General features: G+C 42.5%; 1 protein-coding gene across 3 annotated transcripts in view; it reads left to right on the top strand.

Moving 5' to 3' along the window:
• RANBP9 (RAN binding protein 9) overlaps positions 1 to 27,562 on the top strand; it is an 87,530-nt gene that overhangs the window by 55,131 nt on the left and 4,837 nt on the right. The window contains exons 6-12 of one of the 3 annotated variants that reach the window (XM_046004165.1): positions 8,041 to 8,225; positions 10,965 to 11,077; positions 12,351 to 12,459; positions 14,036 to 14,226; positions 15,379 to 15,523; positions 18,988 to 19,109; positions 20,725 to 20,876. In XM_046004165.1, coding sequence (XP_045860121.1) covers positions 8,041 to 8,225; positions 10,965 to 11,077; positions 12,351 to 12,459; positions 14,036 to 14,226; positions 15,379 to 15,523; positions 18,988 to 19,109; positions 20,725 to 20,876 — 1,017 coding nt within the window. Of the gene's footprint in view, positions 1 to 8,040; positions 8,226 to 10,964; positions 11,078 to 12,350; positions 12,460 to 14,035; positions 14,227 to 15,378; positions 15,524 to 18,987; positions 19,159 to 20,724; positions 20,877 to 27,562 lie in introns of those variants that run through there. The other 2 variants (XM_046004166.1, XM_046004167.1) reach the window with 2 other exon arrangements.

Genomic DNA, 27,562 nt, shown 5'->3' with positions numbered 1-27,562 from the left:
GGGGCCCAGAGAGGGGACGAAGACAGAGTGCCCTAGATGAGTCCAGGATCGAGGTGGGGCAGGGTGAGCGAGCCCAGGGACACCTGGAGGGCCACTGCAAGCGCTTGGGCATTTACTCTGAGTGAAATGCAGACACTGCAGAGTCTCTGTTCCCATGGCGTAGCTTCGGTTTTAAAGGGTCGCTGATGGCTCTTTGAAAGGTAGACTGGGACAGGGTTTTAGGGCAGAAGCAGGCAGACTGGGAAGGAGGCTCTTGCAGAAATTCAGGCAACAGGTGATGGTGACTCACATCATTAGAGATTTGAGGGCTTTGATTGTGGATACCTTATTTACCAAGGCGAAGACTGCCCATCGTAACACACATCACATGTAACGCTAATGGGGAAAGACCTAACAGACTAGGATACGATGCTTTGTTATCACTTGTTATTTTGTGTTCAGTGAATGATCTCTTAAGGTATTTAAATATAGATTTTTAAAAATTTTTAATTATTTATTTGACAGAGAGAGAGGTCACAAGTAGGCAGAAAAGCAGACTCCCCGCTGAGCAGAGAGCCCAGATGGGGCTCAATCCCAGGGCCCTGAGATCATGACCTGAGCCGAAGGCAGACCCTTAACCCACTGAGCCACCCAGGCGCCTCTAAATATAGGTTTTTAATGTATAGATTTTAATCAGTATCACTTGTTAAACACCCGAAAATAATGAAATAAGGAATATAGATTAGTTAAGGTATTCCCCAAACTTCATATTTAGAATCCAGTCTTTTAAACCACTTTTTAAGAGTTGATGTCTGTGGTTTTCTACTTGATGCTGCCGTCTGTGCCATCAAGAACATTTCCTGAGAGCTCTCCGTTATGTCTCTGGCATTTTCTCCCAGGCTTCCGATTGCATTGTGCAGGCTCAATGGTGATGCTGCCCATTTTCAGTATTACCATAAAGCACTACAACAACCAGGACTCTGGTGTTTCTGTGTTTCTTTCTTAGGTGATCTGTACATGACTTGCTGACTAAAATGTCTTTTTTTTTTTTAATTTATTTGACAGACAGAGATCACAAGTAGGCAGAGAGGCAGGCAGAGAGAGACCAGGAAGCAGGCTCCCTGCTGAGCAGAGAGCCCAATGTGGGGCTCGATCCCAGGACCCTGAGATCATGACCTGAGCTGAAGGCAGAAGCTTTAACCCGCTGGGCCACCCAAGTGCCCCTGTTGACTAAAATGTCTTACAAGTAGCAGTTATCCAGCTGTTTCACCAGGAAAGAAATGAGTCAAGTTCCAGAAATTTCGGAGAGCTTGTTCTTGAATGGATTCACACCTGTGCAGGCAGTGACAGCTGCCTGTGTAGACAGATATAAGGTGCCACTGTTTATAAGACACATCTCAGTTTCAGAGATGTTTTGAGAAGGGTGACAGGAGAATCAGAGGCAGAGGATAGTCTTCCTATCTATAGGTTATTAATGTTCTTGAAGAAAATTCTAGGGGGAGGAAAAAAGCAAAACAGAAGAAATCGAAGTTATAAGAGAGAACAACTTTGCTAAGCCAAGGAAAATTCGGAGTCTAAAATCAACATGCTCACTAGGAAGCATTATTTAATAAGCAGCATGGGAACCAGTGTTTATCTTTTTGAAAAACTTTGTAATCTTAGGATTTTGTCTTATATTGCCAAAGTGAGTTGCAGGTAGATTAGAGAGTTAAATTTAAAATTAAAAATAAGTATGATTGGAAAATATCCCAACTGAGAGCCAAGAGGATTTTTTGATGAATTGGATGTGAAAAATACGAGGGAGAATAGGACTTCGAGATTCTTGGCCTGAGGAATGGAAAGAATGGTGATGCTACTTACTAAGGTAGAGATGGCTGTATATAGGCAGAGCAGGTTTATGGTTGGGGGTGGATCTGGAGATCAGTTTTGGATAAGTTTTTTGGTGTTTTGTTTTGTTTTTTGTTTTTTTGTTTTTTTTAAAGATTTTATTTATTTATTTGATAGAGATCACAAGTAGGCAGAGAGGCAGGCAGGGGGGTGGGGGAAGCAGGCTCCCTGTTGAGCAGAGAGCTCGATGGCGGGGCTCGATCTCAGGACCCTGAGATCATGACCTGAGCCGAAGGCAGAGGCTTTAACCCACTGAGCCACCCAGGCGCCCCTGGTTTTGGATAAGTTAAATGTAGTTCCCAAGTGTACAGTTGGCCATGTAAGCCTGTAATTCAAGAGAGTGATCTGGACTGGAGACAAAATTTTGGGAATCCTTGGCATTTCCGTGTTTAAAGTATGAGACCAGGTGACATCCACAGGGAAGTGTGTGTAGGCCGAGAAGGGGGGCATGCATGTTTGGGAACAGAGAAGGAACCAGCAAAGGGAGATTGAGAAGGAGCCCACAGTGAGGTAGGAGGAAGACTTAGAAGGGGGTGTGTCCTCAAAGCCAAGTGAAGAAAGCCTGTCCAGAAGAAAGGTGAAGTCAGCTGTGTGAGATGTCCCTGTGATACTATGCGTAGGCTACGAACTGAGAATTAATCACGGATTTAGCAGAGAGGAGGATGCTGGTGACCTTGACACAGAGTTTCAGCAGACTGAGTGATGGAGAAATCCTCATTGGAAAGAGTTTACTAGCGAATAGGAGGAGGGAAATCACAAAGTAGGGACAGCTTTGTGGAGGATTTTGACTGAATAGGGAGGAAGCAAGTGGCATGTGGTGGCTGGTGGCAGATGTGGAGACAATTAAAGATTTTTTTATTTACCAGGATGTTTATTTGCCGAAGAGAATGATTCCAGTAGCAAGCAGATGAGTTAATATAAAGGGAGGAGAAGTAACGCAGGCCTCACTCCACTGACTGGACGCGCGGGGCTTCGGTCACGTGCTTAGAAAGGGGGGACTGCAGGTGTGGCCAGTTCGAGGTGCGGTTGGGGTGCGCGTGGCTCAGATCTCTCCAGGGCCTGCGGGGCGGGCGACATTCTGTTCCCTTTGCAGTTGGTGGAAGGGCTCCCCTGGGTGGGTGTTGGGTGTTTTGTTTTGTGTTGTTACCTCTTTTGTGGCCTTAAGCAAGTAAAACCAACCTGTTGGAGCAAGTGAGCTGTTCCTCACTTGTACAAGTGGTGATAAAAAGGCTAAGCTGGTTGTAGACATATTGACTGTTTTCGTGTTGTCTTCTGATTATTTTTGTCCCATTTGAGAGTCACTAGTCATGTTTTTTGCCTTGTCTATAATTAATCAGTGAGGACACTCAGCTTTGTAGCACCAGTGGGTAAAGTGGTTACGGTGGTTGTTGGAAGGTTGTCTTTTGTTTTGTTTTTTTATACAGTGGTTCTGTTTTATTTTGTGACTCAGATCTTCTGGGACTCCATCGTGCAGCACAGCATTCTGCTACTTCAAAAGGAAAAAAAAAAGCTAGACTTGCCCTTAAGTGTCCCACCAAAGAAGTGTATGTTCTGTACCTGTGATGCCTCACTAGCGGGTCGTAGCATTACATCTTGGCAGAGTATTTACAGAACAAAAGTTGATCTAGATGGTTGCACTCACCATGGAACCTACGGTGTTTACACGCCTTTGAAAACCTGGAATCTTTTTCAAAATGATCTTTCTTCACCGGTTCGGGAAGTGTCCCTCTGCAAACTCACTCAGTTTGGGATTAGGTTAATTCCTTTTGTTACAGAAGCTGCTCTCCTCTAAAATGATGCTGCTTTCTAGTTCTTGCCGCAGATTTGAAATCTACTTTTCATAGATACAGTATTTGCTTTCATTTTCATTAGAAAACATCTTCAAAACAGAACAAAGTTATACTATTGAGGGTATGGTTTTGTGTATCTTTAGCTTTTGAATATTTTTAGGATCTGTATTTTTCATAGATTAATAGAAATTAGGAGATCTTTTTTAATTCTCTTCATAGAGGCTTAAGTTATTCTCATGTTTGTGTAATTCTGCCCAAGAAGGGGTGATTTTTTTTTTTTTTTAATTTAGAAAGTTTCCTGGAAAACAATGTTTTACATAAATCTACAGCCTGGATTCATGCTATATCATGGAAGAACCTTGAAAGCATTATGCTAAGATGAAAGAAGGCAGTCATGAAAGACCACATATTCTATTATTCCATTGATATGAAATGTCCAGAATAGGCAGATCTGTGTTGTCAGAAAGTGGTTGTCGGGGGTTACGGGATGGTGGGCAGGAGCGGACTGCTAGGTGCGTGACTACTTTTGGAATGATGAAAATGTTGTAAAATTGAATTGTGATGATTGCACATCTCGGTGATTATTCTGTTTTTATTTTTAATTTTTTTTTTTTTTAAAGAGAGAGAGAGTGCAAGCGCACAAGCAGGCAGACTGGCAGGCAGAGGTGAAGAGAGAAGCAGGCTCCCTGCCAAGCAAGGAGCCTGATGCGGGACTCGATCCCAGGACTGTGATCATGACCTGAGCCGAAGGCAGCGGCTTAACCAACTGAGCCACCCAGGCATCCATATTTGTTCTGTTTTTAGAAATGTATAGTCTAGCAAGTGAAAAAGTCTTTTACGATATTTTTTAAATGTGTGGTCCAGCTAGTTAGGAGCTAATTCCTTTCTCTCTAGTGCTTCAGGTTTAAAGTTGAGTAAGTAGTATAAAAATACACTTACTTTTCATTGACCCCAGCTAGCTTTACGACGTCCAGTTTCTTACTGAGTCTCCTGATTACAGAAGTTATATATAGTGTTAAGTATTGAAATACTAATAATAAATGTTTATAAATACAGAAATGTACAAAAGAGAAGTTTCTCATAAACCCAGCCTATTTAGATGGCTCTGTTGACTTGAGTGTATATCTTTCCAGGTCTGTTTTTAAACTTGTATTAACCAGTCTGTCCATTATTTAAATGTTTACAGAAAAGGTAGAGTCATAGTTTATGTAGTGTCTAGCTTGCTTTCTTCATTTAGTAATATATAGGACGTCTTTCTCTGTCAGTATACGGGTTTTTTACTCTTATTTTTTATAGCATCTTGTTGTATGATGCACTACCGCAACTTCTGAGATGCATCTTTCCTATTTTGACATGAAATGGGGGTGCATCTTAGGATCTCTGGCCTGTCAGATTTAATAGGCAGTGTATTTTCTTCAACGTAAAATGATGGTATAACTTACTAGAGTCTGAGTTTCAGTGAGTTTGGTGGGTAATACCACCTGTGAGTGGACATTCTTTTTAACATTTTGCCATAAAAATAATGCTGCTGCAGTTGGTATATCTTTGCACGTTTGTTTTTCTGTTGGATTTCATTCTTACAGGTGAAATTGTTTTGTCAGTTTTAATAGACTTGGCCAAATTTCTTTCTTGAAATATTATCAGTTTATATTTCTGTGTATAGTGGCTGAGAGGGCTTATTGTCTCAACCTTCAGTCAACATTGGTTATTTTCAGTCTTTTAAATCTTAATCTAACGTGCAAAAAAAAAAAACCCTCTTCTTGTTTTGATTTGTATTTTAGGAAATTGAGTGAGGTTAAGTGTCTCTTCATATTTTCATTGGCATTTTATATTTCTTCTGCAAATTGCCTGTGTACCCGTCACCACTTAAAGAAAAATTGAGTTGGCCTTGTTAATCTGTGTCCTGTATTGTGAAAGTATTGTTTGCACTGAGAATGTTGATCCTTCCTCACATGTGCAGCAGGGTTTTTTGCTATAAAGTCCATTTGTCTTGACATTTATGGCATGTTTTGTCACAGGAACATTTTACACTTTTTTAATGGCACAATTTTATCACTGTTCCTGAATGTTGATTATCTTTTATAGTGTTAGGGTTATGTTCTTGAATTTGTCGGGAAAATTTAGATTAGCAAACAAAACATCTTTTTTAAAGATTTTATTTATTAGGGAGAGAGACAGCACAGAGTGGGAAGAAGAAGGAGGCTCCCTGCTGAGCAGAGTGCGAACAGAGGGCTCCATCCCAGGACCCTGAGAGATCAGAGCCGAAGACAGACACTTAACCGGCTGAGCTACCCAGGCGCCCCAAGCAAACAAAGTATTTCTAAAGCATCTTTGGGCAATGCTGAATATCAGAATTATAAATTCTGCCTAACAAATAGGATTGCCTTGCATTTGGTGTTATCTTTTTTTTTTTTTAATTTTTATTTATTTGACAGAGAGAGATCACAAGTAGATAGAGAGGCAGGCAGAGAGAGAGAGAGGGAAGCAGGCTTCCCGCTGAGCAGAGAGCCCGACACGGGACTCGATCCCAGGACCCTGAGATCATGACCTGAGCCAAAGGCAGCGGCTCAACCCATTGAGCCACCCAGGCGCCCCTGGTGTTATCTTATTAAGAAGCTTTGGCCTTCCTATACTTTTGTTTCAAAGTATGTCATAATTTTGTAATGGAGTTTAATGGAAAGAATACTGTGCTAGAAATGGTGAGGCTTACATTAATTGCTTTATGTCTGTCATGAAGAAGTTGTGTGCTTTTGGGCGCCTGGGTGGCTCAGTTGGTTAGGCTCCGGTTGCGATCCCAGCGTCCTGGAATCGAGCCCCACTCGGCTCCTTGCTCCATGGGAGGCCTGCTTCTCTCACGCGCGCTTCCCCTGCCTGTATTCCCTCTCTCACTGTCTCTCTCTGCCAAACAGATGGATAAAATCTTAAAAAAAAAAAAAAAAAAAAAGGAAAAGGAAAAAAAAAAAAGGTTGTGTGCTTTTGGATAAATCCCTCCCACTCTTCAGGTCTGTTTTCTCAGTGGTGGAATGAGAGGGTTGAAACAAGTCTCTCACTTGTTTCCAGCTTAAATTGTAAGAACTTGCTAGTTTTGTTGATTAAGAATCAGTACATCTGCATACATTGCATTACCACTTCTTTCCCAAATCCAGTGCGGTTCTGTTTCTCAGTATTTTGACACAGTATTCCTTTTGTTTCTGATTCTAGTGGCTTGGGTGATCAGTTGCTTCTAAATACATCCTCTTAGCTTTTTGCTGTGAAATCTGAGCATCTTACACTTACATCCAAATTATCCCCTCGCAGTCTCTGCCTGATTTTTACTGAAAATATTCGTAAGAACCATTAAAGCAAAGAAATAAGGTGTAAATACAGTGACTGGTGATTGAAGTAGGATTTGGAGTTTGTAGGAAGGAAAACTAAACTTAGATGTGGCGTCGGATAAATCTGTGTTCCAGTCTAGACCCAGGGCAAGTTAATGACCCCCGGTCCTCAATTTCTTTATCTCTGTAATGCAAACAGTGATTATTTCCCAGGATTATGTTGATGCTTAAGCCCTGCTGTTCAGTAGACATTCAGTAGCTCATGCCCACTTTGGGTATAACAAATAGTGATAGAGCCAAAAGACCTTACGTATTTTTTGTACACTTGAAGCTGTTAAACTTGAGTGTTTAGCCTCAAAATCTTGGAGTATATCTGGATGCATTCCTCTGTGAATCTGAATATTTAAATCCTTTTCAACTCCAAAAATATGTGCATTTGAGTCATTTGTTTTTATAAGGAGAACCCCCACTCTCAGTGGCACTGTGTTTTGCTTAGAATTACATTCTGCCACTGTCTCTTCCTAATGGCGTGCCAGATGTACAGGGGAATGAAGTTAGGAAACTTAAAAGTAGTGCGCACCCAGTTAGGATTGTCCTTCTGGGGTAACTGGTCCTCACGTGCCATTTCTAGACATGCATCATACATATCATATATGGAAAGATAAGTCTGAGTGATGTGTTTAGATTTTAATCTTTGTAACTATTAGATGACCTGTTCTGAAGAGCAAGATTTGAGTTTTTGTTCATTATAGGTAGGTATAATACCACACAGCCTCTGAATAAACAAAAGAGGTGACTTAGGTTGTTTCATATTTTTTCTTGATGATCACAGCATAGGAAGTGGTGTTTTTCATCCAGCCTGTAATCTGTTTTGGATATTTGTATTTGGATGATTTCCTTTTCATTGTATTTAGATCATTTTTCTTTCTCTGCTGGTTTTGATTGCAATTTTAAATTATGCAAGAAGTAAATTGTATTCTGTTGTTTTAAAAATAGCATTTGTGAGAGAATGAATATGTCTTTAATATAAAAAAGATAGATAGATGCTAGTGGAGTGTGTTGTCTTACAGCCAAATTTATATCCTACCGTGGGGCTCCAAACACCAGGAGAAGTCGTCGATGCCAATTTCGGGCAGCATCCTTTCGTGTTTGATATAGAAGACTACATGCGAGAGTGGAGAACCAAAATACAGGCACAGATAGACCGGTTTCCAATTGGAGATCGGGAAGGCGAATGGCAAACCATGATACAAAAGTAAGTGAAGAAATTTGAATGGATGTTATTATTCCAAAATATATTTCTTATAAAACATCTTTTAGCATAAAAGAATATTTAAATGAAGCTTTTTAATCTAATTTATATCCTAATAATCTTAGTGTATCATTGATTATATTTAAATCTCTGGAAAATAATTTACTCTTCTTAAAAATTATTTTTTATATATCCTAATAATTTTAATATATTGATTATCTTTTAATCTCTATGAAAAGCAGTTCACTCTACTTAAACAAAAAATCATTTTATATTTGGTGGCACACATACAAAATGGTATTTTAGTCTGACATACGAATTTAGTGGAGGAAATAAAGTGACACTAGATGGCTTAGGTCGATCGGTTTGCCATCCTTAGTAATCGGATTTAATGCTTTCCGTAGGTCACTTGGTTCTCTTGAAAGAGTGCTGATGCAAAAGATAAATTCAGGAAGGTAATTTAGATTGTGTAATTCAGGAGCTGCAGGTTTTGGATATGAACTTGGCTGTGTTCAGCAGTAGTTCTGATATGGGTGGGGATAAAGAAATACTTCTCAGTAAGAATAAGCATCAAAATAATGGTGTAGTTAATGTATTGGAATACAGAGTTGTATGTACATTTTGTATTTCAAGATTTGACTCATTTTTTTCCAGTGGATCATTTAGTCTTTTAGAGATAATGTCAGCTATTTTTCCTCTTTAGGATTTCTGTCCCATTTTTGCTAAATCTGTTTATTTTTTCATGTAGATTCAGGGAGGTTATAGTTGCCCCTATTCGAAATAGGAAAATCTGACCAGAAGCCTCCAATTGAAGGCGTTTTTTTAAATCTTACTAATTATTTTTAATGTAATTTACTTTTACATGTTATTATTAGACATTTAAGAGGCAGCAAAAGAAGTAAGATCAAAGAGTTAGGAATATGGAGTGAGGATTCCTGAAAGTAGGATAAATACTTCACAGATTCCATAATAACAGTGGTACAGAATGGGTTAGGTAGCAGCAGAGCAAACAGTGGGTGTCAATAAAGGTGTACCATAAAATGAACAACCTTTCTCTCAACCCATTCTTTATGAAAAAGTAGAATGTCATTGGATTGGAAGTCAGGAAAATATAAGTCCTGTCCCAGTCAACTTCGTAGACTATACCTTTGCCAGAAGGCTGGAGATGACTCGTGGCTGTCCGTAGCACTAGATGGTAACTCTTGATAAAGCTTGAAATAGTACAGACTTAAAAAATAAGTAAATACCAGTAAGTGTAAGTAGTCACTTCCGCTGCTGTCATCTCACCCAAGAAAAGAGCAGAGACTTCCAGCTAGCGCCAGTCTGACAGTTCGTCTGAAATACCTGTGTAATTGCTTTGAACAGTTGTACATTTGAAGATATAATAAAAGTTTTGTCTGTGTCTTTTGGAGGCGACAATGATTGGAAGATACGATGGTGATTCTGAAAACATGCTTCTTCCCAGGAGCGATTACCATCTGGCAGTGCACACCCTCTGCACTGGTATTTTCTGCCCGCACAGTTGACTGGAGAGCGAAGTCCGGCTGACAGTCTTGCCGTTAACCATGAGTCAGAGCTAGGATAAGTTGCTGTCCCGGGGTCATCCCTTTCGTGCTTTAAAAATGGTCACCGCTGAGCATCACAGCAGGGCAGTAGTAGAGGAAACATCATTACTCTTAATTCTGTAACCAGAGTCCAGTGCGGGCTCCAACCCCCCCCCCCCCCCCATTCTTTATAAAATTGACACTCACCATGACCTCCTAGGAAGTCCATTTTTAAAAAGCGCTTCCCTACCCTTTTAAACCTAATTTGACTGGTTAGATGAAGTAAAATGAACAATCTGTTTCTTGGAGATTTTCCCCTCTGCCCCCGATCCCTCTTTCCTGAATCACTGCTTCCTGCCACTTTCTGATGGGTCCTCAGTCATGCCAGAAGGAGGCAGGTTTAGGAGTTGAATATTTGGATATATTGGACATTTGGGTTAATATTGTTGAGTCGTACTGTTTCTCACCTTTTGTAGTTAGATATCAAGGTGTTTTGACCACTTGATGACATTTTAGAAAACTGTGTTCTCTGGAAGCTTCCATGGGAATCATACTTTCATGTACTGTGATGCACAGTAATCTTTCACGTGCAGTCATACTGATTGAGATGAGAAGGGCTAGTTTCTCATTGATTAGTATTATCACCCGCATAGGCTTCGTTCTGAAAGATTCTCTCTCGTGTTCACGTTAGTATTTCTTGTGTTCATGGCTCGTAGATCCCATCTCATGTGACCGATGCGTAAAGAAAGGAGCTGAACTCCATGACATGCAGAGTTCATCTGTTACTAAAAACTGTTGTATTTTATAAAATGCCAACACTTCACTGGGATAGGTCATACAATAAAGATGACATAGAAATTATGGTTTGTAGGATTGAATATAAGGCTGGGAAGTCACAGGAAAGAAGCCGGTATCAGGGGCAGCCAAGAATCAAGAGTCTGTCCGTGACTCTCTAGTGACAGTCGTTCTTCCAGAGAGTGCTGGTAGCCTGGCGTCAGCACTTCTCTTTTGGAAATACTACATGACCAGAACAAAATGATTTTTTTTTTTAACTTTATAGTTGAGGTTCCTAAAGCCTTATTTCAAAGGGAATAGGTTGGTTTTATAACAACAGAGTAGGTCTTGTTTTATATAAATTGTAGTATGAAACCTGTATTCTCTTGACTAAAAGATGTGTGTTTCTTCTTTTTATTTTAAGAATGGTTTCATCTTATTTAGTCCACCATGGGTACTGTGCCACAGCAGAGGCCTTTGCCAGATCTACAGACCAGACCGTTCTAGAAGAATTAGCTTCCATTAAGAATAGACAAAGTAAGGACCCTGTGGTGCATGGATAATACTTGTTTTCAGATTATAGGTTTGGTTATATTGACTTTTAGAAATTTTATTTTTTAAGTTAAAAAATTTCAAATATATTAACTTAAATTGATGCCTCTGAAATTTATTTTCATTGACATTTTTGAAGACCACCTTACAAAAAACTCACATAAGACTGCGTTAGCATTATGGATATGGAAAGATACAATTTTGGAGAAAGTTGTATAAGAAATGTTTACCAATCTAGGTGGTAAATATTTAACACATTTTTTTTTTTTTTTTAGTTGGTAAAGTAGTCCCATGACTAGATATTAGTGCAGATAATATTTGAAAGAAATGTAAATCTTTGCATTATTGCAGTTGCTGTTTAAAGATAGCATTGATCTTAAGTTTTTACTGCTTCAGTGCCCGGGCTTGCGGCCAGAGCCGGGGCCTGTGCTGGCGGGGGGAGTCAGCACGTGGCTCTGATGCAGTTTGCCCTCTCGCTGTGGGCGTTGGTCCATCAGGCAGAGGGTGGCCTGGTGAGAGGACAGGCATCAAAACACAACGGGATGGGTGGAGTCCGGATGCTTGGAACTTGCTTTAGCACCGATTACATTGTGTTGTCACTAATCGTATGCTTGCCTGCAGTTCTCACTATGTTATGAGCTCTGACGAACGGGGGACGATCTTGTACTCTTTCTGCGTACTCGTCATCTGATTGGGCAGATATTGACACCCAGGGAACACTCAGTGAATGTTGAATTCAGATTTTACTCAAAGGCTAGCATTCTCATAGTTACGTATTTGATAAGACATTTTGAATATTATCTCTAATGTATGCTGTGGTCTTTAAAAAAAAACACTTTATTGAGGTATGATTGACATATTAAAAGCTGAACATATTTTTAGTGTGTGTAACTTGATGAGATTGGGAAAAGTTATTCTGTGAGGCCGGCACCACCTTGTAGGCTTGTAAACACATCTGTCTTTTTAAACTTAGCGTCTAGTACCTCAGTACTGCTTAACAGGTATTTTCCCTGTATTACTTGTATATTAGTTTGTGATTTTTATAAATAGTATATGAAATACCTAATTTTTCTAGTTTTTTAATATGTCTGAAATCTCCCCTTGATTGGCTAATAGAAACTATGATTTTAGAAAAAGAAATGGAAGTTAATTGCAATAACTTATTTAAAGTTATTTTTTACCTTTTTTTTTTTGACGGCCCTCTTAAGTTTATGTTACTACTCCTAAAAATTGATTCTTGCTTTCTTTCTCTAACTAGGAATTCAGAAATTGGTGTTAGCAGGAAGAATGGGAGAAGCCATTGAAACAACACAACAGTTATACCCAAGTTTACTTGAAAGAAATCCTAATCTCCTTTTCACATTAAAGTGAGTTTTTAATAAAAAGTTATTACATTATGTGTGTGTTATATATAATCAGAATTATTTTCATGTTTAAATAGTTTTAATCTTTGTTTCACGTTGTTTCAGGTATTAACATATAATTTTGTAATATAGAACGTTTAAGTAACAGGTGATTAAAAAAAAAAAGACCCTGTGTTGAGGGTTATAAGCAGATGGCATCTTTTGCTCTGTTTGCTCTTCTGTTACGCTAGCTATATGTTCAAAAGTGCTAAAATCTTTAGAAGATGGATTATCTGTTTTTCTTCCTGCGAAGTACATTATTGTAAGTCTGTGTAATTTTGGAAAATTGTGGTAAGATATACATAACATAAATTTGCCAGTTTTACACAGCAGTTCTATAGCGTTAAGTACAGTCACACTGTTCCAGAGTCCTCACCAGCCGTCCATCTCCAGAATTTTTGTTGTCATCCCAAACGGAGACACGAACTTCCCATTTCGCCCTGCCCGCAGCTCCTAGCAACCACCATTTTACTTTCTCTCTCTATGAAATTGAATTTGACTACCCTGATACCTCATCTAAGTGGAATCATAACATATTTGTTCTTTGTTACTGGCTTGTTCCTCTTAGCAGAATGTCCTCAGAATTCATCCATATGTAGCATACGTCAGAATTGCGGTCCTTCCAAAGGCTGACTGATAGACATTTGGGTTGCTTCCACTCTGGTGGTTGTGAATCATGCTGCCATGAACCGGGTGTACAGATACCTGTTGGAGTGCCTGTTTCCAATTCTTCGGGGTACATACCCAGAAATGGAATTGTTGAGCCATACGAAAAATCTGTATTTAATTTTTTGAGGACATTAATCCTTAGAATTCAATAGCCCCGCACCATTTTGCAGTCTCCCCAACAGCCTACATGAGTTCCAGTTTTTCCACGTCCTTGTCAACACCTTATTTTCTGCATCTTTTTTTTTTTTTTTTTTTAAATAACAGCCATCGTAATGTGGCTTTTTTTGTTGGTCTTCTGAATCTTTATTATTCTAAAATTTAGATGTTATTAAGCTTAATATTTCCTGTCTCTTAAGTATCAGAAACCCTTTGTAAGCCAAATGTCAGAATTGTTTTGCCTTAGAGTAAAATTTAAGTGTGGCCCATTTTGGTGAAAAAGTTGCAAAAGGGCCTAGGAATGAGGAAGAGTGGGGCGCAGGGCTCTTTGTGTCGTACGTCCAGGAAAGCACATCATGTTCTTACATACTATTTGACTTGCTATCAGGTGCAAATATTATTTGATCAAGTTATTTTTAACTTCAGAAGTGAAGTCCATATTGATTTTATTATAACTACAGAAAGATTGTCATTTTCTCGGTAATTCTTGAATAAAGGAGATACAATGTCTTTTGCTTTACACTCTGATTTTCTGGAAGAATTTCAGATCTAAGCAGTAAATTACCTATGAAACCATAGGTAATATTTTTAGTATACAATGGAAAGGCCTTACTTCATGATAAATACAGGTTTTTAAAATATTTTGTCTCAAAAATCTTTTGTACCAAATAAACTATTTGAAAATTGAGTCAGTTTATCTTCTGTTTTTTTTTAGAGTGCGTCAGTTTATAGAAATGGTGAATGGTACAGATAGCGAAGTACGGTGTCTGGGAGGCCGAAGTCCGAAATCTCAAGACAGTTACCCCGTTAGTCCTCGACCGTTCAGTAGTCCAAGCATGAGCCCCAGCCATGGGATGAACATCCACAACTTAGCATCAGGCAAAGGAAGTACTGCACATTTTTCTGGTGAGACTCAGTGTTATGACAGAACTTACAAGTTTTTACCCTTCTTTGCGCTTTTGAACCAAAATTTAAAATGTTTAAAAATCTGGATGTTTCCACATAGCCGTTTTGCACGCAGGCATACTTGATCTCACGATGTTCTGGAAGACAAATGGTAAGTGGATCAGATGGATGTTTTTAGTACCAGGAAAGTAACTTGAAGAAGGGCCGGTTCTGAGGCTGGGTTATGAGCACATCTTCATAAACATAGACCAGCATCTGAGTTGTCTTTGGAAATGAAGTCACAGACATTCGGTGAAGCTAGAAGGTCGCCGTGCGTTCCTGATGAAGTAGAAATGTGAAGGGGGTGCCGCGGTGGTGGTAGCTGGAGTCTGCCCGTCACCCCGCCTCGCTGGGCTGCCTGCTTTCTCATCCACTCCCTGCCGGCCCCCTGCAAGGGTCTGCCCTGCCCCGTTCTTTTCCTCCTGTCCCTTTACGGGCTCACTGGTCTTCTATCTTCAGGCTTTTGGTGTTTTCTTAACAACAGTTCTCTCCTTTCTTGGCATATATGACGTCACTAGGTTTGTTTCTGGTTTTTCTTAGTCGTCTTCATTTGCTTTTCTCTCTCATTCCGTTCTTCCCAAGGGATTCTCCTGTCTCTGTGTGTTCCGCTTTCTGAAACAGAACCATTTCTTTTCCTTTCATAGAGTAATAACCCCTTTGCTTTTCCTCCTTTGGCACATACCTTTCTCTATTAATGCCTCTCATTTTATTTACCTCACCATCCCACTCGTGCCTGTGATTCTTGGGTTTGTATCCTTCGCCACCTCCTGTCTCAAAGCCCATACATTGTCTCAGATGTGGAGAACTTCTTAGCTTCGGTGTATTTATATATTAGATGGGAGTGATGAGAACCCTGCCCTTCTGGGGGTTGTGGGGATTAAATAAGATCCATCATTAAGCCTTCAGTGAATGTTAAGGAGGATGGTAATTAACAGCCCACAATTAATATGCCTATGTCTTTTCAAAGAAGTTATTTGTTTACTGTTTAAGTAATGCATTGACTCTCCTACATTGTGAAAGTTTTTTAAGTGCAAGACCAGAATATGGGTACATTGTTTACAGCTTAATTTAGTGTGTGTTTGTGTGTCCATGCATCTTTTTCTTTGTTTCCAGGTTTTGAAAGTTGTAGTAATGGTGTAATATCAAATAAAGCACATCAGTCATATTGCCATAGTAAACACCAGTCATCCAATTTGAATGTACCAGAACTAAACAGTATAAACATGTCACGATCACAGCAAGTTAATAACTTCACCAGGTACGTGATCTCCCTAGCTTTTGCATTACTATAAGCAACCTGTGTATAGGTGTCATCATTTTTAATAATTTAGAAAAATTGAATTATATGGTCCATAATAGGGCCTGGGAGTTCCCAAGCCCCCAGAGAATACAAGGGCGGGGAGTAAGTTCCCCAGAGCTTTTCACTCCCCGTGTGCGTGCAGCCTCCTTCCTTTAGTCCTTGCTCTGACTCTGCATTCCCTCTTCCACCTGCTGGCACTGTAAGAATCCGTTCCGGGCTCTGCCTTCTTCTGGTTTTCCTGATGGCACCGGCCTCTACAGATGGTCACATAGATGCTGTTCTTATATTTCCCAGTTAAGTCACAGTGGTCTGTTTACTCTCCAGAAGTAACATAAGATACGTTGACAACTATTTTTTTCCCTGTGTGGGGTTTTTTTTTTTTTTTCTTTTGGTGTAAATGTATAGAGTGTTTCCTGGGTTCCAAATAACTTTACGAAGAACCTTCTCTGAAAGCCTGTGTTTAGAGAGCTCGCTTACAGCAGCAGATGGACCTTAAATCATTTAGTAATAAACATCCAGCATGAGCGTGGTATTGAGGACCTGTTGGGTGTCAAACATTCTGCTAGGCATGGTCTCTGACTTCTCAGAGCTTTGAGAGAAGGGATGTCTGTATGACTCTGCTAAAATCCTTGATCCGCTGGGTTGAAGATTCCCGGACCGAAAAGTTCGTGGAATGTTACTGTTTAGATACGAGTGTATGAGAGCAAGCTCTTACGAAGTCAGCCGCCCGGGTCTTCCAGCATCTGAATTCACTTTGGTTCAGGACTAGTGGAATGATCAAAATAATACAGATAAAAAATCATGGGTAGATTTTATCATTCTGATGTTGGTTTGGTCTCATTACATGAATTGATTGGTCGCAGTGCTTCGGGGGGGAACGTTCATCAGTGCAGAACTTTGTCACATGGAATCTTCATGGAAATATGATTCTGGAGAGAGGCGTAGGTATAAAGACCTGTATTTGTGATTTGGGAGAGTAATGAGAATATTCAGATTATCTCTCCCAAGTGCTGACTTACTGAAGTGATGGTGTTGTGTGGTGCGGGCTGCAGGGGGTGTCCACAGAAGTGGTGCGGGAAGAGTGGTGGAAAAATCGCCGTCCTGGGCAGAGGAGATGAGGGTAGCTTTTCACAGGAGCAATGACGTACTAGAAAACAAGATTAGAAGACTGGGTTGTAATCAAAATTGTGCCTGGAAATGGAGGAAGTTACGCGATTTCCTTTAGGTCTTACTGTCCGGTATAGCACGTCTGTACTGTATTGTTGGTAGAGGGGTCTGTCCTTGTTTGGGGGCAGGACTGCGGGCAGTTCATGGGTTAGTTTCTTAAATACTCTGCATGGCAGGAAGTTGCTAAAGACACCCGTTACCACCTGAGTTCAGGGCGGTGCTCTCACTGGAAGGGTTTGGTGACACAGCATGCTCCGAGTGCAGGGTAGAAGGAGAAGAAAGGAAGCTTTTAAACTGCTTTAAACTGTTAAACAGTAACAGTTACATTTATAGGTGGTAAAGCCGTCCTTACAGTGGGATTGCGAAGTAGGCGAAGATGGTATTAACTGTTAAAACCATTTTACAGATGTAGAGCTGAACTCCAGAAGTGCAAATGACTTTTGTGGGGGTCAGTTTCAGTAATCAGTGGCTAGTAAGTTGCAGAACCGTGACTACTTCCCAGGATTTCTGACTCCCAGACCTGTGCTTTTTGCATTATACTGCACTCCACCCTCCGCCCATCTGAAATGCTGCTCCTTACCCCCCCCCCCCGCCAATCTGATCCAGCAGGCTCTAAAACTCAGTCCCCTTGTTACTCTTGTAGGATGATTTCCTCGATTATGTCCCCACTCAGTGTTGCATCACTCGTTGTAATTAACTTTCACTATCTGAGTGCTGATCCTCTGTTCCCCCCGGGAGGGCAGAGGCTGCTTCTCCCAAACACAGAGCACGCTCTAAAGCTCTTCTTAAATGGATTTCGAATGAAGGAATCCCTCCCAAATACTACATTGTTTTGTCAAAAGAACAAAGTTTAGCCTATTTATTAAGATCGCTAAAAACTATGATCTTAAGAATTTCCATTAAATTAAACGTTATTCTTTCTAAAATTTGATTTGTCTTACCGATTCTCAAAGTTCGTCAGGATAGAGTAAACCAGGGTGCCTCGCTGGCTCCTCCCGTTGAGCGTCGGACTCTGATCTTGGCTCCGCTCTGAGCCGGCGTTGGGCTTCACTCTGGGCAAGGGGCCTACTTTAAAAAAAAAAAAAAAGTAGACAAGCATTTCTGACTGATGGAGGAATCCTGGGGCCATTGCCCCCTACTCCCTAGATCTGTGTCTTTTTCGCTGAGGTATGTTGCTGACGGCAGCCGTGCCCTCACGCGCACACACCTCACCTCGCGTGCTGTCCCCGGGGTTTTGCCTGTGGTTGTGTCACGCGCAGGGCGCTTTTTGCTCATCTGCATTCGGTGTTGTTGGTTTTTTTTTTCCCCAGAAATGAATATACATTGCTTTTTAAATGAGAAAAGTACATTTTAATGTATTTGCTGTATTTTCATCAATTGTGTCCTTCTGGACTATGGAATCCTTATGTAGCTCCTCATTGGAGAAATCTTTGAGAAGAGGTGTTTGTGGGGTTTAGAGTGCGGGGGTTGGGCGGGGGACGCGGCAACAGCGTCTGTGTGTCCACGTGCGGGGACTGGCCCCGGGCTGTCGTCAGTAAATGAGACGCAAGTGAAGGGAGCAACCTGCGTATCCAAAATGGCATTTTTAAAATTAAGGTTTGGCAGATTCTTGAGCCAGTAAGAAAACCCATGAGAGGAAAATCATGTTGGGTGCCGACAAGGTCTGAGAGGACCAGACAAAGTGCTTTCTCCAAGTCATCGTTTACCTTTGTGGGAGGCTGTGTTTCTGAGCGGCGAGGACAGATGCTAGAAAGTGAAGACCGTTAAAGAAGAAATCGTCTTAGGAGAGTTGTATATGAGGGCAACAAAGAGGTGAAGCGGGAACCGGGAATAGTTTGAGAATGAAGTCCCCCCACCATTTTCCCTGAATGCTGGAAACACACGCTGCACGGTAAGGGTCGGGGATCTTGGGGCAAGGGCTCATCAGCGAGCAAAAAATGAAGTGCAGATCTGAGTTGGTAAAATCGTGGGAAGTATGTGAAAAAGTTTGTTCATACTGTAGTCAGAAAACCACTACATTTTAGGACATACCCTTTTCCCCTTTCCCATCCAGGAGTACAAATTTGTTAAGGGCAAGCTACATACTGGCTTTGAAGACGTTCACGATTGAACTAAACACCTTTTTTTGCAGATCGCTGTTGCCTCATATGATGGAGTCGTATATCAGCAGGCTATGTGTAGTGAGTAGTAATTTATTTTAAACTGAGCTGCACGCATGCGATTTCTAAAATTAGGTTTGTTTTTCTCATTTCCAGTAATGATGTAGACATGGAAACAGAGCACTACTCCAATGGGGTTGGAGAGACTTCATCCAATGGTTTCCTAAACGGTAGCTCTAAACATGACCACGAAATGGAAGATTGTGACACCGAAATGGGTCTGCAGTGATATTTCTTACATTTTTAATAAAAAATGATGACTACAAGGTTATGTTTTTACTTGTATTGATTCCCAGCTGATGAGCATAAATCAGATTTAAAGATGTATGTGCCATTGGATTTGACAGTCGTACATATAGTACATATTACCCAGAGCGTCCCGTGGACGTGGGCTGCTTGAGGAGCAGAGGCGCGTCTCAGTTTTCCGTGCGGGATGGTTTCCCTGACTTCAGTGCTCTCGTTAATGCAGCCGCACTCTTGGTAGTGTTAACTGTTCTGTAGCATGTTTGGGGCTGGAGGTGTGAACAGTTTTTATATTTACTTCAGTGTCACCAGTAAAGGCCAGATGGGTAGAAATGATTTATAAATTCTGATCAATTTCTTAGGTTGATTTCATGTGAATGTACGTGCCTTATGCATAGTTCGGTGCCGGGCACATAGTAGGTGCTTACGTGTGACCCACCCTTCTCCCTACTGCCGGAAAATGATGTGGCTGAAAAGCACATTAGCATATGTAGTTGTTTTGTTGATAACTTGTGTAAGTAGATCGTGCCACAAAGTTAAACCATGGGCAAACTCTCCCATCAGTTGGAGAATGAAAATTTGTTGGAGCCTCAACATTCTTATCTGTCTGAATTGCATGGCAACATTAGATTTCTGACTATTTTGATGTTAAAAGGTCTGTATTGAGGATTGTTGTTGAGGATTATGTGTTCAACGTAGAATTCATTTTCTCAGGCGAGGGCTTTAATTTAAAAGGCAGCCTCGTTTTCCTATGTCAAATACCACAGCTTCCATACTCAGTAAGTTAAGCACAGTGATTAAGAACAGGGGCTCTAGAGCCAGATGACCTCGATTCAAATTCTGCAACTGCCACTTACTAGCTGTGTAACTTTGGACAGGTTACTTAAGAGCTCAGTGCCTCAGTTTCTTCATCTGTAAAATGGGTATGGTAATAAGAACAACGCCTGTAGGTCATTGTAAAGATTAAATGAGCCAATCTGTGAAAAGCTAATGAGCACAAAGTAAGTGCTCAGTAAATATTGATCATTGTCACCGTTAGTCATCCATACAAGTTACATTATTAATCAGTGGTTGGTGTCCACCAAGATAAATATATACTATAGTAAACAATTATTTTGTAAAAGTGTGTGATTAACCCTTTCAGTAATATGGTGTCTTCTGTGTTTCTTTGGAGTCGTTCAGCTTTTAGCCAAGAGGCACCCTTTCATTGCATCTCTGGTGTCAGAGTAGCCTGAGAGGCAGTTACTGACTTTGTTCCTTTCTTCTTAATGCTGCTTAATGTCGTGTTAGAGATTTGTGCTTAACTTCTTATAAACCTTTCCCTGATACCCTAGGTGCCCGCTGCATGGGAAGGTTGTCACCTGACTTTCAGCTGCGTGCTGGGTTTGGAGCCTAGATTCTTGAGACTTAGAGGAAGTAGACCTTTTAGCTGCAGCGTTTCACACTGAATTAAAATAAAGCCACGTGTTTAGATAAACTATTAGGTAGTTCCTAAATGAAATGTACAGACTGTTGTAAGCAATTTATGTTCGTTTCTCCATTGTATTCCATTTATTAAGGTAGTAAAATACTCGTTTGTTTCGCTTACAGAAGTTGATTCGAGTCAGTTAAGACGCCAGTTGTGTGGAGGAAGTCAGGCCGCCATAGAGAGGATGATTCACTTCGGAAGAGAGCTGCAGGCCATGAGCGAACAGCTGAGGAGAGAGTGTGGCAAGAACACAGCGAATAAAAAAATGTTGAAGGTAGATTTGCTTTTCCTTGAAAAACTAGAAATGTGTCAAAGGAACTCAATTGTCATTTTGTAAAACACTGAGTCGTGCTAGGAATTCCGTTTGGACTTCCAGTAGCTGGATTAAATCCCCGCTCTGCCACCCGGCAGCACTTACTCGTCTGGTTCTGTTTTCTCGGCTGTAAAACTGGCAGAGTTGGTAGAGGTGTGGGTTTGCTGGTAAAGATATAAATTTGAGATTATTTTTATTTCTGCAAACGCCGCTCAGGGCTGCAGCGCCTTGAATGTCTCCTGCAGGGTTTCGGTTTTGATGGCGATTGCTGCGGCCTTGGGTCATCTTTCAAAACGGGGGGCGTTGAAATGCATTCTCAGATCTCTCCCAGGTTGATGTGTGTGATGGGTGGATGGCAAGACGGATAAAATGTCCGCACTTCAGGATGTTCACCAGTTTTACGGATCGGTTGCAGATGGACGAGTTTTCCCCCTGCCTTAAGTCAGCACTGCAGTCCGTGGTGGGGATGTTAAGATTCTTTAAAAGACTTTTTTTTTTTTTTTTTTACTCTTAAAGTCCCAATAGCCCTGTGAGTCTGTGAAACATTAACTTAGCCATTGTGATTTTTTTCTTTTTCTTTCTTTCTTTCTTTGGTAATCCTGCATTAGCATTAGGTGGGGCTCAGAGGTGATTTGTTGTAAATATTTTCTCTGGAATGTTCTGTAAGAAGTTCAAAGGACAAAGGGGAGATGTGTGCGGTGGCCCCGAGCCTAAGTCTGGGTTTGGTGGGAAGGAGCAAGGCCTGGGCCGCCCTTCCCTGCCCCAGACTGAGACTTAGCGCGCCAGCCAGCACCGCCTGTTAGCACCAAGCCTGGCATGAGGGCAGCAGACAGGGAACGGTCTCCTGTGCTGTGGCCTCAGTGTGGCACCTGCCGTATACACAGAGCATACCTGCTTAGCCTCGGAGCAGATAAGGAGCCCCTTACCTACCTCGCCAGCCGCCCAGGCGGAAGGGGCTGTGGCTTCCCTGCACAGGCCTGACAGCCCTCCTGCTGTTTCCAGTGGGGGGGGGGGGGGGGCTCAGCCAGAAACGCGGGCTAAATACTGATTTTCATGCTAAGTAAAAGAAAATCAGTGAAATATGTAATTTAAACAATTTTTTATTTAAAATGTTCAAATCAGTTTTTGATTTGGGACTGCAAACTGGTGCGGCTACTGTGGGAGACAGTTCGGCGGGGTCCCCCGAAAGGAAAACACAACTGCCGTACGGTTCAGTTACTCCACTGCTGGGTATTCACCCAAAAACTATGAAAACAGTAATTCAGGGAGATGCACGCACCCCTGTGTTTACTGTAGTGGTATTTACAGTCGCCACATTATGGAAGCAGCCCAGGTGTCCCTTGGTAGACGAGTGGATAAAGATGTGCTCTGTGTGTGTGTGTGTGTGTGTGTATTTGTGTTATTCACATATATACACACAGTCGAATGTTATTCAGCCTTAAAAAGGAATGAAATTCTGCCTTCTGTGACAACACGGACGGACTTCGAGGGTATAATGCTGAGGGAAGTCAGTCCCGGAAAGACAAATCCGGGATTTCGCTCCTGTGTGGAATTCAAGAACCAAACCAAACGAACAAAGAAAAGATAAAAGGGCTGTTAACTACGGAGAACAGAGGGGAGGTGGGGGAGTGAAACGGGGATGGGGCGGAGGGCGCACGTAAGGCGATGAGGACTGAGGAGCACATAGGGCTGTTCAAGCTCGCTGCAACGTACACCTGAAACCAATGCGATCGAATTATACTGCAGTTTAAGGAACACAAAATAAAGAAAAATCAGACATCGGTACATTAGGGAAATGGCTGTCCACATTTGCCCTCTGAGATGAAGAATTCCTTGAGGTCAGAGTGGGTCTTGGTTCCTCGCCCTTTAACTGTATCTCACGCAGGTGGCACCTAGCTATTTCATGATTATTCCAAAAGAGTTTTGTTCATATGGGTGATATTTATTTTTATCATACTAGAAATTATAACGTTAATCTGTCTGTTGACAAATAATCATAAATCCATTGGATATCTTTATGAAAAATAACTTTCAAAAAATAAGGACAGTGGCATTGCTTTACGTTTGTATGTGTCTCCGTAAACGCTGGGTGGGATGGAGGGTGAGCTGCGGTCTCCCTCCCTGCACGTCCGCACACCAGAAGCCTCTGGAAACCCTCCACCGTGTGGTTGTGGGAGTGAGAGAGCGAGACGAGAGAAGGTATCTTTGTTTCCCTATGAAAGCAGTTCGGAGCTTACATGACATCCTGAGAGGGTCCCTGATGGGACCCCAGGGTCTCTGGAGGGTCCTGGGAGCGCTCCTGTTGGAGGGGAGACTTGGAGATATGAAATGTTTTTAGGATTTCATACAGTTTTTTACACTAGGTCGTCTGACGGTTTTCTTGTTCAGACTTCGTGCTAAAGGCACACGACGAGGAACTGGGATTTTTGTGGTGTCTTTGGAAAATGCAGGCTTTCACTTCATCAGCTGACTGACTTGGGTTCCAGTGTGCTCAGAGCTCCCAAAATGGCATCAGTGGCCTCTTCTCCAAGAGAGTCCTTGATTATATGTTGAATTATGTGAAGATGTAATTCATCTTCTTTATCTGAAGAATGTGGATGGCTTTGATTTTGCACTTCTGACTTGGAAGCTGATGCCAGCTGCTTCAAGAGACTTCCTCAGTATCCTGCGCGCTTTCCTCCCCCTCCCGCAACTCCCCTTGCTGCAAGGGGGCTAAGCTCATGGATCAGCTGGAAGCCCCAGGAGAGCAGCTGGAGGGTTCGAGGACAACACGCAAAGCTTCTTTACTGCAGTTGAGAAGGTTTAGAAATTTCTCTTTTTTCTTTTCCTTTCATTTTTCACTTCAGGGCACGTGTAATTGTAGTGGGTCTTTTTTATCTTTCATTGTGTGTGGATCTGCGTAGATCTCTGAATCACACGTGCATAGAGCAAGATTTGTTTAAATGCAGAGGTGAGAGTCCCCGAATGCTTTCCCGGGAGGCCCCTCCCGTTCCGCTGGCCCTGAGTGCTGGCGGAGTGGGCCTGGTGCGGACTGAACCCGGGGAGGAGCGCCCCTGCCCGGGCTCTCCCGCTTTCTCACCTGCCGACGCCTGCCGGCCCTCGGCTTCCCAGACCGCCACCTGCATGGGTTCCGCCACCCTTGACGGAACTGCAGCAGGGCGGCCAGGCGCGGCAGCGGGGCTGAGGCCAGCAGGAGCGAGCAGCCCCAGCTGGCAACCGAAGCAAAACTAGAACAGTTTGGACTCACCCTGTTTAGAAACTGCTCCCGATTTTAAGCCAACTGTAAGTACAGTTTGAGGGACCTAACTGGTGTCACACTGGCCTCAGAAGTTCTTCCCACGGAGACCTGTTCTTCTGAAGTAAAAAGTAACCCCTCATCCCACGATAGTTCAAAGATATTTTCAGTTTTGTGCCTTAAATCCCGTGTGCGTGTATTTTTACCTAGTGATTGTAGTTGTGCTGTTTGGTATTGTTTCTGTTTACAGCCCTAAACGCTTATTTCCAGTTTCTGGGCCTTCCGTTACTTGAAGTGGCCGCGTACTGCTCTAAAGCGCTGCCAGGTCGGTTCGTGGAAGCTCTGCTCCCTTCGATTTTTTTGCTTTTATTCCAGTGCTGCAGTGAACGCCTTTATCCGTGTGTCTTTGTTTCTTCCCTAAAATTGTAACGCTGGGAGAAAGTCCTAGAAATAGAGTGATTGGGTCAAAGGGTAGGGTTATTGCGGCTTTGCTGTATATTGCTGTACTGCTTTCCAGAAACCTCTCCCCGCTTCCCACAGTAGAAAAGGAAAGTGCCAGAGGCACTACTGGATTCTTCTGCTCTCGCGGGTTCCACACCAGACCTAACTTCGCTCGTTTGCATTTCTTTGGTCCCCAAAACTTCACCCTCAGTTGTTTTACTGCAGGATTTAAAACATTAATGTTGCTGCCCTGACTCATTCCCTTTGTAAAGAAAGATAAAATAGATATTCGGGGAAGCTGGTGGTGTGACCTTTTTTTTTTCTCCTTTTAGGGTTTTATTTTCTTTCTTACAGCTTCACCTGACTTCCAGGCTTTGTTCTTTAGCGTTGCTGCGTGATATTTCTGAAGTTCAGTTTTATCCATGTCAATCCTCGATTTAAAACTCCATTGTTGGGCGCCTGCATGGCTCAGTGGGTTGGGGCCTCTGCCTTCGGCTCAGGTCATGGTCTCAGGGTCCTGGATTCAAGCCCCGCATCGGGCGCTGTGCTCAGTGGGAGCCTGCTTCCTCCTCTCTGTCTGCCTCTCTGCCTGCTTGCGATCTGTCAGATGAATGAGTAGAATCCTTTAAAAATCAACAAACTCCACTGCCATATGGGAAAAAATTCAAGCTTTTTAGTGTGACTTAGAGGCATTTTAGGCTCGAACTCCTTACCTGTGGTTCCATCCAGGCCTGCCTTTCTCTCAGCCTGTTTCCATGGAGCTTGGGGCTCTTTCTGGGATTGGGTCACGTGACACAACATATTCCATTACCAAGCCACACGTTGTTATTTACATGTCTGACTTTCCTGTAAGACTGTGGGAGTCCTTGAAACAGTGCGGTCCTCCCTGCTGATTGCCAGCTGTGGCCCAAGTGTCTTGCAGCTTTGTGCAATACTGTATTCCACTATATTGAAAATATTAGAGCAAAATTTTGGACTTTTTTTGTCGTAGCATTTAGAGCGACAGTTAAAAGAAACCGCATCTTCCTAAGTGACTTCTGCACGAGCGGTGTGCTCTCAAGCTCTCCTGGCCTCGGTTTGCTTCTGAGTTGGGCACAACAGTATTCCCGTCCTAAGGTTATTGTGACGATAAAATGAGTCTGTCCACGTTCGTGCTTACAAAATGACTGCGCCCAGTATTCGTGCATGACAGGTGATCGCCGTCATCATCTTCTTCCCTGAGGTTTTGTTGTAAATACTAAAGAAGGTGTAAACACAGGGATGGCCGATTTGAGATTTGGGAGTGCACCATTTCTTTTTGGTAGCATGTCTGGGTCTGTAGCCCCAATGGGGTAGTCTTGTGCTTAAAGGTTTTCATATACCAGTTGTTCCTGGGCAACTCTTCAGTGTACTTGAAAAATGGATCCGTAGTATGGGGATCGTCCCCCATTAAATGGTGGTTGTGGGGTAAATTAAGCCTTGAGCGAAGATCAGCCCTTTAGGAATAATGCAATTGATCAGAGTTGGCTTTCCAGGAGGTAGGACGTTAATCGTCTCTCTGTCAGTAAGCCCAGAGGGAGGGAACCGGGATCCGGAACTGAGCAGCTCCGCGGGGCGCACGGGAAGCAGCAGCTCGTGTGATTGGCAGGTGTGGGAAGCTGCTTCCCTGGACCCCGCGTTCACCCATGGCTGCAGGGGACTCAGAATAGGGTACTACATTTTCGTCTTCAGAGACCTTTCAAGCTGTCTGGCACGAGGGAGAGATTCAGCAGTGTCAGACCATGGGCCAGCCGCACGTGTGCCTTCAGAGGTGCCCGTGTGCCCTGCCTGGTGGCCTCCGGCGGACAGCTAGAGCCGTGCGGGCGGTTCTCCAGCTCCGCAGTGCGGAGACCGGTGTGCGCCGCAGGCCGGCCCAAGCCTTTCCCCTGCCTGAGCGCCAGGGAGTTCAGTAGAGGAACGGCGGTGCGGCTGTACCTGGGAATACTTTGCTTTAGCAGTTTCAGCCTTCCGCATGTCTGAAACCAGCATTTTGGAAGTGTTGTTACCGAATTCACTGATGAATGGTTTCCACAGCACTTTCCCACGAATGCCTTCTGAATTGGGAAGGTGTCCTGTTACTTGTCTCTCTAGGTCTATACTGGTGCTCCACATGAGGGCACTGACTGGTGGCAAAATAAGACGACGTCTGGGTGGCTCAGTCGGTTAAGAGCCTGCCTTTGGCTCTGGTTGTGACCTCAGGGTCCTGCGATGGAGCCCCAAGTCAGGTTCCCTGCTCAGCAGGGAGTCTGCTTGTCCCTCTGCCTCTCCCACTCCCCTTGCTCGCTCGCTCTCCCAAATAAAATCTTAAAAAAAAAAAATTACGTGTTGAAAGATTAGAATGAACTGACATTGCTAACTTCATCGAGCTGTTCGTCCTCACGAACTTCTCAGGCAGGACTCCTTCTGTAGAGATGAGGAAATGGACACTTAGGCCTTTGCCCGCCAGAGGCCCCACAGCAGCATGCAGCTTGAACTTGAAAGCCGTGTTTGAAACCACGGTCATATGCACCTCCCTTAGAAAGAAGAGAAAGAGCGGCTGAAAAGACCGTGTGTCGTTTCCTTTGGGAAGGGTGGCTTGAGGATAGTTGGAACTACTGAATGTTCGGGAAGGGGAGCCAGTTTAATTTTTTTGATTCCTGAGAAAATGATATCCAATGAGTTGTAGCGAGTCCCCACATCTGTTTAAAAAAATACACAGGGAGGCCCTCTCCTTTTAACGTCAGATTTGTATCAGTGGTAATAAATTATAGAGCATCTGCATGTTTTTGTCTTCCTCTTTAATTAGCACATTCCAGGAGAATTCGTTTTAATTCACTGTTCCGCATGTGTTGTAGGGATGGGGGAAGATTAATGAGAATGGCTGTTTACAGTAAAGAAAAATGAAAACAGCGTAGGCTTTGTTGCATCAGCGCGTTGTTACAAAGCATACAGCCTAAGCATTGGGGTAGGGGGT

Source organism: Meles meles, chromosome 5, assembly GCF_922984935.1.
Source record: "Meles meles chromosome 5, mMelMel3.1 paternal haplotype, whole genome shotgun sequence".
Lineage (NCBI taxonomy): Eukaryota > Metazoa > Chordata > Mammalia > Carnivora > Mustelidae > Meles > Meles meles.
This window is presented reverse-complemented; position numbering and strand designations above follow the sequence as displayed.